A 16,104-nucleotide genomic window follows, 5' to 3' on the forward strand; every position below is an offset into this window, starting at 1 on the left:
AAATAATGCTGAGATCTGAATAAATTATCCTGTAAAACTGTATGCCATGGGTCAGTTCAGTCCAAGAAATCACACTGTGGCTTGAGTTATCCAAAAGGGCTATTCACTGATCCTGTTCATTGAAACTAGCTTTTTACAATGGAAGGATTGACAGTAGTCAGTCACCAGAGGCCTCCTTGCTCTTTTCCTTCCTTCCATGGTGCACTTTTATCTGATGATCCTTTGATTTCCATGCATATTCTCTTCTAATGTTAAGGAAGTGTCTCATACGCATTATTGATATTTTCCTCTTGTTATGTAATGTGTCCGAATGCAGAGACTAACTGCACGTTCCCTTCTTAATGGAAATATAGAAGGGTCTCCACTTCCTTAGGCCTGAGTCAACGTCTTTTTCTTCTCTCGTTGTAGCTACTTAGTGGGTGATGAACTATGGGTAGTCATGGAATACTTGGCTGGTGGCTCTTTGACTGACGTGGTCACAGAGACCTGTATGGATGAAGGACAGATAGCAGCCGTCTGCAGAGAGGTAAGAAAATAGAACATTTCTCTGGTTGATGAGAACACCAAGATTGACAGTTTTTTATCTTTGATTATTCAGAATGTTTGTAACATCAAAGTAGCAATAGTACATCTTTTGTACTAAAAAACAATTGAAGATCCTAACTCCAATTTAAATCCTAACCCTCCCTCCCCAGCCCCTTTGTTTATTTTAGCTGCTTTGCTGTGGATCTTTTTGAGTTCTATTATGCCATTCACGAGGTACCATATCTAAGCCTGCATGCTGGAGTCTTGGTGAATATGGAAAACAGTAACGTTGGCATGGAACTTCTTTCTGACTGGGGGGAATTTTTACATGACAGTTATTTTGCCTCGCACGTGCAATGTAATCCATGTATAACATAGACCACATTATAATCCAATCATTTTCTAGAAGGCAGTTTAAACAAGGTCCTCCCTCAGTCCAGAAAGTAGTTGCTTTCACAGTACAATCTTCACCTCCCGTGGAGCCCTCCAGTGAGTCTGAGCGTCTGCCTCTTTTCCAATAACAGTGGCATATCCCTAGTTTCAAGCTAAACGAAGGATATTTTATTATATTCATTTTTTCAATATTAAAAAAAAAACACTCCTCATTGGAGTCTCATCTTGGGTGTTACCCTCTACCCCATTCGTTGAGGTTTTCTATAGACACAGGGAGGAACTCTGACCCACTGAAACTTGAAAATCAATGATAGTAAAACAAAACCAAATACTTCCAGCGGGTCTTTTGTTGTTTTTTTATTTTAAATTGTTCACTTAAATTTCCTCCTTCCCAGTATGCACACATATCCCAAACACATATATTTCCTATTCATGCAATTAATCAAACTTAAAATATTCAGGAGATTCTTCAACCTTTAGCCTGTGGTTTCCCTCTTTTAGTATTACAATGCAAAGCCATTTCCAAACAAGTACCTATAGTTACTTCAGAGCCTAGAAGTGGTTCCCAAACCTGGCGGTCGGTCCATCAGAAATAGCTTGGGGCACTTGTTTTAAATGCAGATTCCAGGGTTCCACTCCAGACCTACTACATGAAATCACACCACAGATGCAGATGCTTACTGTATCTGTAAACGACCGAGCTGAATCCACATCCTCCAGATAAGTAAGTCAAAGTATGATTATAGTCATTGGTTCCTGTGGCTGTATTAATGATTTAGTGCTACTTATCACACCATCACTCTTCATGTCCAAGTCTGAGTCGGGAGCTTTCACATGTATAACGCTAAGTTGCATCACTGATGTAAATGGTAACATGATTTCAAAATGGCATTGAAAACCTTTAGTAATTTATTTCACCCAACAACATAAAATTATACCCTTGCCCAAAATTTATCTAGAAATGAAGCACATCTAAACAAATTTTTGTGATATAATTAGAACTTTTTTTTTCCTGATTCAATAGTGCCTCCAAGCTTTGGATTTCTTGCACTCAAACCAAGTGATCCACAGAGACATAAAGAGTGACAATATTCTCCTTGGGATGGATGGCTCTGTTAAATTGAGTAGGTATTATGGTTCAGACGGCATTTGAGAGAGTGTCAGGGGATTTCTACTCTTTTACTGTCTATCTTGAGAAGAAAAGGGCTATTAAAAGTGACGGGTTTGAAGGCATTTAGAGCCCAGTTTGAGGTAAAGAATTTTTCTAATGTGTTCCTGTAGATCGTGACCAGATTTAGGGGGTTCGATAGTTCAGAATTTCTAATGGCTTCCATCTGCTGGATGACAAATACCTAATTAGAAAACGAAAAGATTCCGTAAGTTAGAGGGAACAGTGTGGGGAGGGAACCAGATTGAGGTCTAGTAAAAATGACATCACATCAGTCGGTTATTTCAGACCCGTTTGAAATCTGGACCAGCTGAGAGGTCAGGTAACAGAAGGATATGAGCCAGGCAGTTGTAGCAGCTCAAAGTCTAACTAAAGGAAAGTATGGCCATATCTGAAAGTGACCTCTTGTAAAAGAAAAATAATTTGAGCTGATTTTAACTGACTTTTCTTCTCTGCAGCTGATTTTGGGTTCTGTGCCCAGATCACCCCTGAGCAGAGTAAACGAAGCACTATGGTGGGAACTCCCTATTGGATGGCACCTGAGGTGGTGACTCGAAAAGCTTATGGTCCAAAAGTTGATATCTGGTCTCTGGGGATTATGGCGATTGAAATGGTAGAAGGTGAACCCCCTTACCTTAATGAAAATCCACTCAGGGTAAGTCGAAAGAAAACTCAAGTACTTCATCCCCAGGAAAGGGAAAAAGCCAAATGTCATTTCTTGTCTCCACTAAAAGTGGCCAGAATGGGGTCTTTCATGGGACGAGTGACCTAGAAGCTTCAAGTTATAATTTTCAAAATTACTAGGAGTTATTTCCTGTTTCTCTTAAGATGTCTCAACAGTTATTTCAAATGCTTCGATATCGCTATTTCTAATGCCAGGGGTCTTTAAAATTCTTTAGTATAGCTTTCTGCTGTTAAAAAAAATGTAGCTTTTTTTTTTTAAAGCAAGATGTGGGAAGAAAACAGTATTTTTATCACACGCCATGGTTAAATGATCTATCTAGGAAACACTTACTTTATAATTACTTTAACAAAGTAAATAAACACATTTCCAGACCAGCTATAATGTTTTAAATTAGATTTTGTTTCATTATCAGTAATGATTTATTGAGCAACAGCAGCGTGGTGGGTAGTGAATGGAACACAAGATAGACACAGCCTGGTGACATCACAAACTTTATTAGACTGTCAAGTAGAAAATGAATGGAAATCGTTTGTGTTGGGTAACTCAGTTTGCTACTGCAGAATCAGAGGTTGCTCAGTACAGAAGGGAGCCAGTAGCTGTTTTGTTGAATAAAGCCTAAAGGTGAGCCAGAAGCTATGTTATATACCCAATATATAAAGGGCATCACACTATTGAGAAAAGGAAATATGCACTGATTCAAATTCTGATCTCAAAACCCGTGCAGAGCGCCAGTGCCGAAGGCATCCTGCATACTGTTTGCTTCATTACCACTAAGCGTCCAAAATTGAATTTTACCCTTAGTATATACAAAAACCATTAGTAAATGGTTAAGTGTTTACACGTTAAGCTTATAAGATTCATATTCAAGCCAAATATATGTGGCTTTCTGTACATGTAAAGAAACCTACAGACTAATTATCTAGTTATTTTGCAGTTGAACATTTTGTAATTGGGAGCTGCATTCCCCATGTATGGAGACGGGGACAGCCTCCTCTTCGCCCCCTTCTAATTTCTCTCTGGTACTTGGCCTCTTGTCCTAGTCCCGGCACTGATTAGAAAATAACAGATAGGAGTGAATGCCCTAATGAATGCTATGGGCTATTGCTCTGGTCTCATGAAACAATCTGGAGGTACGATGCGGCTGAGTGGAAAAAGAAGGGGCATTTTCCCACCATTTGTGGGTCAGCCCTCCGTGAATTGAATCAAGCCCACCCCTGACCTATGGACCAGCGCATCAGGGTAATTACATGGGCTTGTCCTTATTGTTTAACCACCTTTGCCCATTAAGAAGTAGCAGTGAAAGAACACATCAGGTCTCTTGTTTCCATGGATTTCCTCCTCTAAGTCTTTGGAGTTTGGAGGCACTAAACGGATTATGGCTATTTTGCTTTCTGCCTTCTAATGAGTAATTTACAACCTGCAAAATTTAAGGATTAAATCAATGGCTCTGTAAAGCAAGTGGTCTCAGTAATGCATTTATTACCTTCTTCGTTCCCCAATTACAGTTGATCGCTCTTCAGCTAGGCCGTTGATCGTTAGAAAAAAGGAAACAAGTTTTAATCTTTATGGGCATCTTCTAGCCTAGGATTAGAGCTAATAATTAACAGCTTGTCTCTTAGGATCCACAGCCTTGTATCTAAATTAGTACTTGTAGATTAACAAGCCACCAGGTTCAGGAAGCCTACATTAAGGCTGTAACACAAAGATTCGTCAGAAAGACCACCCGGTTGAATTCCACTGACAAAGATTTCCTCTCCATGTGTGATCCACCTCCAATGACTCAGTCACCAAGTCCGTATGGTGCCGGCCCTCTATCTGTCTGCCAGGCGCCACAAGGACCTTTTAAGTTTTGATTTTAGATATGTTGTCCTCACGTTCTCTTAAATAAAAGCCAGTGTTCCCGGCTATATGCCCTGATTTGGAATTTGAAAAATGTAGTCACTGAAACCCTGGAGAGATTGGACAGAAAAAGATATACCATGACCCTGTTGGAAGCCTGTGTTTTCTTGGATCCTGGTGACCAGGCCATGTGTGGGGAAATTGAAAATCGCAGAACTTTGGGAGAGGTATAAAAGAGAACTGGCTTAGCCCTTCTTTCTTTAAAATCCTTCCAAGACCACCACTCATCCACCTCTTTGGGCTTTGAGGAGGAAAAAAAGGAAGGAAGTGGAAGGGAGACAGAGTGGTAGAGTGAAGGCTAGCATGTTGATATGAAAAGCATTTGGCCCACAGAGTCAGGCAAAACTGGGTGGGTCTCGGCTCCACAACCTGCCATCTCTGTGACCTTCAGCAAGTCATTCAAAACCTTTATAAGCCTGTTTCCTGTGTGTAAAATGGAGACAATATCTCTCCTGCAGAGTTAGTGTGAAAATTAAATGAAATAATGCATGTAAACACCTAGCACAGTGTGTAGCTCATTGTAAGGAGAATGGGGGAGGGGATTTATATATCAATAGAAAAGTGAGAAAGGATCCTTCGAATACTTTTTACCCATTCATGAAGGGAGATCGGATTCCCCACTTCCCCCAAGAACTTCCCTTCCACACTGACTATGCTCACATCCCTTCGAGCAGTGGAGAGTCCTCCACAGTTTAGTATAAATGACCATGAACAGGTAACACTGAGCAGCAGAGGTTAAAGGTAAAATCTGGGGCTGTACATTCGAAGGCTGTTTGCATTTCACTGTGGCTTTTTTTGTGTCTTTGTTGCGTCCATTGGAACTGAGCAAACCCTCTTGAAATATTGCCTGTTAACATACCACTGATGCAAGGAATTAGCGACTCCCCCCTCCCCCCAGTTATAAAGCGGTTGGGATTTTTTTTAATGTAAATTGCTCTGTACTAATTGACCTAATTTGCTCATAAAATGCCTTTTAAAGGTCAGAGAGTTATTAACTGTGCCGATGTTATGAGGTTGATACCCTTCCAGAGACAGAGAAGAGACAAGTTCCTCACTGCCTGAAGTCTTTGCACTCAACGTTAATTGGCCTTGGATGCCTCGTTCTGTGACCCACGGACATTTTTAGTGACGCCTCCAATAATAAAGTGCCTTGTTCTTTTTGTTTGCCAAAGTGACTGGAGTTAAAATCGAACTTTCCCTGTGGATATGCAAATCAAACGTTGGTACACTGCTCATCTCCCCAACTTTTGTGTTAATTTGAAGTTATCTTTTTATAAACCTGTGATTATAATGACCTGATTCTAAATAAGGAGGCACAATCATTTCCATAAAACAAATCTTTGGTTTGTTGTTGTTTTTATTCCTCAGCACTGAGAGAGTGCCTCTTTTTAACTTCGCATTCCACATAATGGGGCTGTTCTTGTCAATGGCTTTTGAGGGATTCTGGTGTTTGTGAAACGTCTCAGTGACATCCAGTTGAGGTCCCTCCTGGACCCTGTGGATGAAGCCCTTTTTCTGTGTAATTTTCCAGACCTTTATCCTACTTGAGATGAACTTTGAGTGTTCTCTTTCTACCCTTGCTTTAAGCATCTGTGAAACCGTATCAAACACGGGATCTTTGGAAGACAGTTATCGGTATCAGGAAGAGATTATCTGAAGGCTTAAAATAGTATTGAGGATAGTATGTGAACCGCCTATCCTGTACTAGCGGTTCTCCTCCTTGGTTACACGTTGGAATCATCTGTGGAGCTTCAAGAACAAACGACGTCAAGTTCCCACACCGAGGCCTAGAGCAGATACAAAGCTCTGTGGCAAGCCCTTTGTAGAACCCCGTCTATATTGAAAAACAGTTCTTCATCAGCCCTCTTTGAGCATGCTTGCTCAACCAGAAAAGAGCATGCTATCATTCTGCCTACATTTCTCCTTTCCATCTAAAAAAAGTATCATGGGTCACTTTGTTGAAATCCTGACACACCCTGGCATTCTTTGATTTACCATTCCAGCAACGCTGTCAAAAAAGAAATGACATTAGTTCGGTATATACCTCTATAATATGCCCATTTTCTTTTTCAATTTCGCTTCTCCTGCAAACGGAGTCCATCATGACAATGTGCTAGCTGTTGTGTACATAACACATATTGGTGATAAGAAAGCCTTCAGTCTGGCTACTCGTGATTAGGAGTGCCTAAACTGTATGGCCAGAGAGAAGGGAGGGCAGAAGTGTAAATTCAGACCTGTTGTCTACAAGAGGCTCCCTACTCCCCCTATCCCCACGCTTGAAGCACTACACACGTTAGTTTCTTCTTTTTTATTATAGAACCTGGGAAATTCTGGTTAGTTTGTATGTCTAGAGAAGAGAGTTAAGCAGAAGAAGAGAATCTCTAGCAACTAAAAAGCAGCAGCTAAGGGCCAAAGTGCTGGAACCTGTGTTGTGGATCGGAATGTCTGGGTTTGATGGCGGGTGCTCATTTGGAATTAAAGTCAGACATAAACTTCCTGAGCGCCAGAGAAGCAAGCATACTTTGCTAGCACTCAGTCAATATTGTTTTGAATGTATTTCAGGAAGAGCTGGGAGCATTCCCTTCTTTTTCCGTAAGCCACTATGGAGCAGCAAGGTTTATTGATGGTTTGTTGACACTTCTACTTTGAGGGCAAACCTATGCCTGAAAGGAGGGGTGAGTTGGGATAACTGCAACTAAAATAATTATAGAACAGTAACAGGGTTTCTTTTTAATCAGAAAAAAATATTGCCTGTCAAAAGATAGACAGCTCTTAAGAATCATTGGTTGTCAGGAATTTAGCATAGGAAAATGGGACCTAGCCATAGGAAAGCTGCAAGTCTCATTTAGATTGTACTTCAGAAGCAGACAGTTCAAACTGGTGAGTTATGACCCAGAAGACAGCCAAAGGAGAAATTGATTCCACAGCAAACGAAAATCTGAGACTCTGACCAGGCAAAGAGGAGGCAAAGAAAGATGACAAATGTGGTGACCAGGGACCTGCTGTTGGCCATGACTGATATTCCCTTATCCTACTGTTTATTATCTTATCACTCCTCAGTGTCCTTAAAGCACGGCTTGGGAATAAGCCAAGGGTGCATATGCCCGTTGCCCTAATAGGTACCAGACCTGTAACTAAGTAGTTAAGTCCGTTGAAATCAAAGTTCATTCTAAATGGACAGATCACACAGTGTGATGATGGACATTTGGCCCCTCAAATGCCCACTCACATGTTTATCCTATGGCTTTTTAAATCTGTGTTTTTGCCAGTGAAAAACGACTTCACCAAGAAAATTAGGGTTAGCTCGATAATTAAGATAATTTCTGACCTTTGTCATCATTTTGAAATATACCTTTTCCAACCTGGTTGCAACATCACTTTAGAAGACCCTTTGCATTCTGATAAAAGGATACTCTGAGGTGTCTTGTATAAGCCTCTCAGCAGAGAAAGTTAACTTGATTAAGGCAGTCTTAGCTCTGTAGCTGCAAGAGCCAACATCCTAACAGTATCACCAAAAACAGGCTGACCTTTTTGCTGTAACTTTCTTCCTCCTTCCCCACCTCCCTTCCTCCCTTCCTTCCTTCGTCCCTCTCAACCTCTCTTCCTCCCTCTTTCTTCCTTCCTTCCTTTCTTTTTCTTTTCTTTTCTTTGCTTTCCTCCTTCCTCCTTCCTTCTTTTTTGTTTTTTCTTTTTTTATAGATTTCTTTCATTATTTATTTTTTGGCTGCGTCGGGTCTTCATTGCTGAGTGCAAGCTTTCTCTAGTTGCAGCAAGCGGGGGCTACTCTTTTTTTTCATATTAAACTTTTTATTAAAACTGAGTCTTTACAATATATTTAAAATGACATGTTCCACAGGCTACTCTTCATTGCGGTGTGTGGGCTTCTCACTGCGGTGGCTTCTCTTGTTGCAGAGCACGGACTCTAGACCTGTGGGCTTCAGTAGTTGCAGCACACGGGCTCGGTAGTTGTGGCTCGCGGGCTCTAGAGCACAGGCTCAGTAGTTGTGGCACACGGGCTTAGTTGCTCCATGGCATGCGGGATCTTCCTGGACCAGGACTTGAACCCGTGTCCTCTGCATTGACAGGCGGATTCTTAACCACTGCGCCACCAGGGAAGTCCCCTTCCTTCTTTTTTAAAGCATTGCCCCACTACTTAGATGGCAAAATCCATCAGCACTTTTCATCTCTGTGTGGCCAGTGAATGTGACGGGACCAGACAAGGAACTATCTAGTGCCTCAGCCAACGGTACGCATCATGTGAGTCAAAGAGTGAATTCTATTCCCAGGTCTGCCAGTCAGGAGCCCCTGACCTTGTATAGATTACTTCTTGCTGGGCCTCCATTTCCTTATCATTTCAAACAAGTGGAATTCGACAAGATTATTGGTTACCAATGGACTCTACGAATTCCATGGGCTCCTAGAATTCCATGGAGATCCTTGGGGCCCAGGGGGGAGGTCATGTGTCTCTTGAGTCCACCAGAATAGTTCCTCTTTAACTTGTTTTCTGTATCGAGCTTCCACATGAAATTTAATTAAATAAAAGGGGAAACTCCTGGGTCTCTTACTCTGATTCTGTATTCTTAGGCTGTAGATAGGCTACAGCCTTCCCTGAGTGCCAGAAGGGCCAGGGTTTGAGTATGCGTCGTCTGTAGGAGTGCTTCCAGAGTTGTGACCTTCAGAAAGCTGCTCGGATACATCTCTGTCATCATCTCGTGACTAAGTCTGTATTCCATAGAGTGGAAAAATCCCCCTTTCCCTACCAAGGAAGACACTTGATCATGGTGCAAAGCACGCTGCATGTGGGACTGGGCAAGCCCACTCTGACAGGAATCTTGGGGAGAAGCCAGGGAAGAGCAAAAGAGTGATAAAGCTGTCGCGGGGACCCATGATCCACACTCTGTGGTATATCGGGAAGAATAGCATGTTATGGTATACAGAGCTGTTCAGCTGATGAACTGCATATAAAACAGAAGTTGAAACCAATTTATGTGAGCAGTAATGTATGTTTCACAGATCATATCACAGTCCAGCTGGATTTTGATCCTAATATGGTAATTTGGAAAAGCTCCAGAGAATCAGGGACTTAGCCCCTTCCTGCTCCAATATTCTGAAGTGGGATAGGAACAAACGTATTACGGTAAACGGTATCTTGGAACTAGAAACTAGGTGTGGGTTGAAGAGAAAATGGGAGGTGAGGAGGTCAACATACCAAATATAGATGATGTTTTGAGAAGTTTTATGTGAGAAGGACCGGAGAAATGGGGCAGTAGCAGAATGGATCCTAGGATCGGGTCCCCTTGACCTTCCTGATTTGTTGAGCCTTTATCTTCATTTCTCTTCCTCTTCACTCCACTGACCACCTTCTCTCCCCATGGTACTTTGGCCCCAGTCCTTGTCCTGTATTTTCCTGCTCCCTCTGCTTCTTACAGCTTTTTTTTCCCTCTACCTCCTGCTCCATTTTGCTTTCCTGCTTTTCCATCTCTCTGCCCACCCCTCCCCCACTTCCAAACCCGCTGTGGTTCTCAACCTTGGGTGTTGCTTGGGCTGCCCAGGGTGACTTCCTGAGCACACGTAGCCTGCTCCACGTTTCCTGACAAGCACTATTAATCCCGAGAGATTAGAATGAGCGTGTACATTATCAGACTCATCTGGTCTTTATTTTCTGGCAGCGGCCAGTTTTTTTTTGTTTTTTTAAAAATAAATTTATTTATTTTTTGGCCGTGTTGGGTCTGCTTTGCTGTGCGCGGGCTTTCTCTAGTTGCAGCCAGCAGGGGCTGCTCTTCGTTGTGGTGCGCGGGCTTCTCATTGTTGTGGCTTCTCTTGTTGCAGAACACGGGCTCTAGGCGCATGAGCTTCAGTAGTTGTAGCACGTGGGCTCAGTAGTTGTGGCTCGCGGGCTTCAGTAGTTGTGTCTCGCGGGCTCTAGAGCACAGGCTCAGTAGTTGTGGCACGTGGGCTCAGTAGTTGTGGCTCGCAGGCTCTAGAGCACAGGCTCAGTAATTGTGGCACACGGGCTTAGTTGCTCCGCGGCATGTGGGATCTTCCCGGGCCAGGGCTCGAACCCATGTCCCCTGCATTGGCAGGCAGATTCTTAACCACTGCACCACCAGGGAAGCACAGTGGCCAGTTTCTTACACTTGAAAGGAGCAGTCTAAAGCTAAGCCAAGACCTAATCAGTCAGAGGTACCTAATTACCTTTACCATCAAGCTGTAAGGGAATAGATCTGTAATAGGCTCAGCAACAGCAGCGGAGCTCCCTACCCCTGTGAAGAATTTGGTGACAGATGAGAGCTACTATGCAAGACAAGTAGGGAACTAAGTTAGACCACAGTGCTTATTCAGTTATCACACTGAACCGTTGGGTTGAATAAGTCAAAATAGGGACTACAATCGTAGCTATAATATAGCAATTTCCTTTTTTGTAGATTTGGCCCCATTTACTCTCTTCTTAGAAAGAAATGTCAGGGCTTTTCATGAAATCCATAAACACATCAGAGGCAGTAATACACTCTGGCCTTTAACCTCTGAAATCCCAGGTCATGAGTAAACTAAGTCTTAAGATGTCAAGTCACTCATTGCCAAATCTCTCCCATAAAACACTCAAAGGTAGTTGAAAATTCCAAAATAAGAAAGGAACCAGGACAGCAGTAGGTTACAGGCAACAACCAGAGGACACACTGCTTATGAACTCCCAACATATATACAGACACTGGTGAATACAATATGAAGCCTAACTGGGCACCTGCCTTTTGTTCCCCATTTTGAAGTAAGTGGGAAAACAGTTGACATCCAGGGGGTCCATTTCCTCTGGTAGAGGTAGAGGTAGAGTTGTGCATGCTCAGTGTGCCTCATCTCTTGAAGAGACCTTGTCTGCCTCTGCTTACGAGAATTCCTACCTCAGAGGCTGGGAACACTGTGAGGTGAGGCTGCGCAGTGGTCAGGAGTGTGGACTCTGGGCTCACAGTCCTTGGATTCAGATATTGACTCCCTCATTGCTAGTTGTGTGATGTTGGGCAAATTATTATATTAACCCTACCTCCCTCAGTTTCTTCATTTGTCAATTGGGGATCATAATCAAGTATAACTCAGGGGGTCGTTGTATGAATCAAGTGAGCTAATAGTAATCATTCAATAAATGCTAGCTAATAATATTTCCCATGAAAACCGTATTTATACAGATATTAAGATATAGATGAATAGCCCTTTGTCTTATAGTTACATTGTTTGTTTTTTAATTTATTTATTTTATTTATTTTTATTTTTGGCTGCGTGCTGGCTTTCTCTAGTTGCAGTGAGCGGGGGCTACTCTTCGTTGTGGTGCACGGCCTTCTCACTGCCGTGGCTTCTCTTGTTGCGGAGCACGGGCTCTAGGCGCGTGGGCTTCAGTAGTTGTGGCATGTGGGCTCAGTAGTTGTGGCTTGCGGGCTCTAGAGCGCAGACTCAGTAGCCGTGGTGCACGGCCTTATCTGCGGCATGTGGGATCTTCCCAGACCAGGGCTCAAACCCGTGTACCCTGCATTGGCAGGCGGATGCTTAACCACTGCGCCACCAGGGAAGCCCCAACATTCTTTGTTAAATAGATTTTTACGGGCCAGGCTGAGAGCCTGTTCACCATGTATAACACGATTTCCATGGGAAAATGTGTTTTGAGTCCCAAATATTCAACTTAGAAAGAAATGTTCACACCACACCCTCTCCTCTTTGTAAAGGGAGTCTTTATAACAGTGCTGGGACCTCTCAGGGTTACTAACACATTTCCATTTAAGTCTCCTGGTTTGTCTTCTAATGTCTTAACCTAAACTTTATAAACTGTTAAAATGAACTGAAGTCACAAACTGAAGTTTTTTAATTAAATGGTTAGTCCAGTTGCAAAACCACCTTAATGAAAATTTATTGGGTACATATGGATTGTTTGGGGACTTCTTTGGAGAAATGTGGTAACTTCGAAGATGACCACTCTGATCTTTTTTAACCGAGGAAATTGACAATAAGGTAAATTGAATTATTCCTCCAACTGGGTAAAGTCGTTTTCTCTGAGTACTAAGGTAAATTTAGTTGCACATCAGGGGCCGCAGAAAACTGCAAAGTTTGTGTGTTACTGCCAAGTGATATAGAGTTATTAAAAATTCCGGAACGCCAGAAACTTCTAGGTAATGTGTGTATCACAAAGAAGAAAGACACCATTTCTGGCCAAAGGTTGTCTGTCTAACATTATAAATAAGGTCACAGGGCCTATGTTGCCTCACCTTAAGAATTAAACAGACCTCGTTTAATGATGTAGCTGAAGAAAAATCAAGAGCTCCTTCTCTGTTCACGATCAGTCAGAGAAGACTAAGTTGCTATGTTTCAAGTTCCAGAGAGGACGTATTGTCTCCGCTTCCTCTGTGGGTTTGCCCACAGCAGTTCAGCATGTTGTGGACCTCTTTCTCCAGCTTTCCCTCTCTTTGATGTCATCCCCTTACCTACATTGCTCATGTAGCTTTCTTCCTTCTCCCACACTGAGGAGCTGTGTAGTCAGAAGTTCCCACAGTCCAAGCCTGTTCAACTCAGAAAGGGTGTTTTTGTCATTCTCTGTATATCTTCTTCTATGTTTACTAGTTCACTTTAGGTTCTCAGTTTTAATACTTTGTAAAGTCTGTCATATTCCCAGCTCAATTCGATTTATTTATACATTTTGGCTCTCATTTCATTTAGCAACAAAAACATTTATTGAGCACCTATTTTGAGCCAGTTGCCATAAAATCCAGAGATGATTGTGATACAATTCCTACCTTTACAGTCTAGGAAGACAGACCAGTGAACAAGTAGCAAGTATTCACCCTACAATGTGAAAACAGACATATAAACAAAGGGCTGTAGTAGCTTAAAGGAGGGAAGGATTAACTCTATCTGCACGGTGACCACCATCGCAGTTTGCTAGGCATTGAGGGACATAGGACCTTCAGTAGTAAAACCCAGGACAGTCCCCAGAAAATCGAGGTGGTTATTCACCATATCCATCTGGGAGCAATGGAGAAGACTTTAAAAAGGAGATGCCATTTGAAATAGAAATTTTAAGGCAAGTAGAAGTTTACTAGGCAGTTAAGGGAGCAGCATTTCAGGCAGATATAAAAGAGCATTTCTTACTATGGGAATGATGAACTAATTGGCATGAATAGTATGTGAGCTTTGGCCAATGTGTGTACGTATGGGGAGTTGGGGGAAGCAGGGCTCTAGGGTGAGAAGAGAACAGATGAGGACTAGAAAGGGAGGCGGGACCAAATCATGGAGGACCTTCTATGCCATGCAAAGGAATCTTTACTACGTATGCCATGCAAAGGAATCTTTACTACGTCCTGTGTTTTCAAACAACTATAGTGATCCCTTGGTTCAAATTAAACCTTGCTGGAAGCATGCATAAATAAAGAAAAAAGAAGTATTTCTCTGATTGAAACACATATGGGTGGGTGCAGGGTCCTAGAATCCCTACATCCAGCTCCCTCTCCCACCTCTTTTCCCACTTAGCTGCTCTTGAGGGGAATTTTGGAGAGTCCAGTTTGAAAACCACATCTGTGGACCATAGGGAGCCACCAGAAATTGTGTTAGAGCAGAAAAATGGATGCCATGATGAGATTAAAGATGAGATAGGTTGTTAAGGAAGATGGACTGAAGAATAAAAAGGCTTGAGTAAGAAAAAACCTATTGGGAGGCTATCGTAACAGTCTGAGGGAAGCCCAACCTTTAGCAGAGACAGTGGGAGTAGAGGAAAGTGCATAGGTATGAATGACATTTCTAAAGGTTGCATGAACAGAAGCTACTAGACTGACTAGAGTGAAGGCTGGGGGAGGGGAAGGTTTCCAGTTGAGGAAGGAGGAGAAGTCAGGTATGAATCTGGGTTTCTTACTCAAGGAGCAAGCAACTGTAAAGGAAATCTCTAGTCTAATTTCTTTTTTTATTGAGGTATAGTTGATGTACGATATTATATAAGTTTCAGTTGTACAACATAGTGATTCACAGTTTTTAACGTTTGTACTCCATTTATAGTTATTATAAAGGGTTGGCTATAGTCCCCGTGCTGTACAATATAGCCTTGTTGCTTATTTACTTTATACATAGTAGTTTGTACCTCTTAACTCCCTACCCCTATCTTGCCCCTTCCCCTTCCCTCTCCCTACTGGTAGCCACTAGTATGTTCTCTGTGTCTGTGAGTCTGTTTCTGTTTTGTTATATACATTCATTTGTTTTATTTTTGAGATTCCACATGTAAGTGATATCGTATGGTATCTGTCTTTTTCTGATTTGCTGGGTATTATGCTAAGTGAAATAAGTCTAGTCTAATTTCTCAGCCAGCCCATTTTCTTTGAGTTTTCACTAACTCAGATAAAACCACAATGTGATAAACTCGTGCCTAGACTGATTTTCCTTGATCTTTCTTCAGCTAAGACTTGACTTTGCTAGGAAAATGCTTTTTGCTGTGATTGTTGTGTTGCCTACAGCTGTTTTTGTCTCTCATTAGCAGGGCAGTCAGTAGCAATTTTCTTTTTTGCAAAGATAGGACCCAGCTTACACACAAGTTCATTTTTAAGTTAACTATTTGGAACTCAGAGTGCATTTTCCCATAGAAACGGCATTATGCATAGTGAGTACGTTCCCAGGCCAGTCCACAAAGGCCAGTTTAGCCATAATATAACTAAAAGTGTGGATCTTTGCAATAGAAATTAATTGGAAATAATACTGTTGCAATTAAAACGAAAACAATAGTTGGAAAAGAAATCGTCTGGGTTTTTGTTTCCCTTAAGGGGTAGTACTTGATGAAAAGCAGGTTTAATCCTAGGAGGACAAAGAGAAATAGATGAAGATTGTTGTGTAAATTGGATGGTACAGCTCTTTAGATTTTATTTTGTAAAGAATTTTGGAGGGTTTTTAAGAATAATAAAAGCTGTCGCGTTGATTGTAGAAAATTTGGAAAATTGAAAAATATGTTTCAAAAAATTGTCACTAATAATCCTACCACCCAGAGAGAACCACTGTTAACATGTTGGGGTGTTTCCTGTCAACCTTTTTCTTAGTACGTGGATTGAAGAGAGGTGAGAAGGACTTGGGTAGAGATGTGTATGTACTTGTGAGGGGCGAGATTATATGGGGTAGAATGTATTGAGCTAAGAATGGTGAAAAGAAAAAGAGAGAAAATGAAACAGTATGGCATGTGCACAGACTTAGGGAGAGTGGAAAGGGAAAAAAGAGATGTGTTTGTTTAGGACTGGGTTTGGCTACAGGGCAGAAAAAAACCAGCAAAGGACGCAGTTTGGCAGAATTGTGGCCAGCTGAAATAAGAGAGTTTTAGGAGGAGTTAGCAAATGTAATTTGCAGTAACCAATTTTCTTTTAATGCAGGAACAAAGATGGTTTGTGAGGACAGGTGCCTCAAGCATCAATCATTAAGCCCATTGCTTAAT

The 16,104-nt window shown here is 41.9% G+C and overlaps 1 protein-coding gene across 7 annotated transcripts in view; it reads left to right on the forward strand.

Moving 5' to 3' along the window:
* PAK3 (p21 (RAC1) activated kinase 3) overlaps nt 1-16,104 on the forward strand; it is a 284,313-nt gene that overhangs the window by 256,206 nt on the left and 12,003 nt on the right. For all 7 annotated transcript variants that reach the window (XM_049705242.1, XM_033408814.2, XM_033408815.2 and 4 more), the window contains 3 exons: nt 409-526; nt 1,943-2,042; nt 2,545-2,741. In XM_049705242.1, the coding sequence (XP_049561199.1) occupies nt 409-526; nt 1,943-2,042; nt 2,545-2,741 (415 nt within the window). The remainder of the gene's footprint in view (nt 1-408; nt 527-1,942; nt 2,043-2,544; nt 2,742-16,104) is intronic.

The sequence above is a fragment of the Orcinus orca genome, chromosome X, assembly GCF_937001465.1.
Source record: "Orcinus orca chromosome X, mOrcOrc1.1, whole genome shotgun sequence".
Lineage (NCBI taxonomy): Eukaryota > Metazoa > Chordata > Mammalia > Artiodactyla > Delphinidae > Orcinus > Orcinus orca.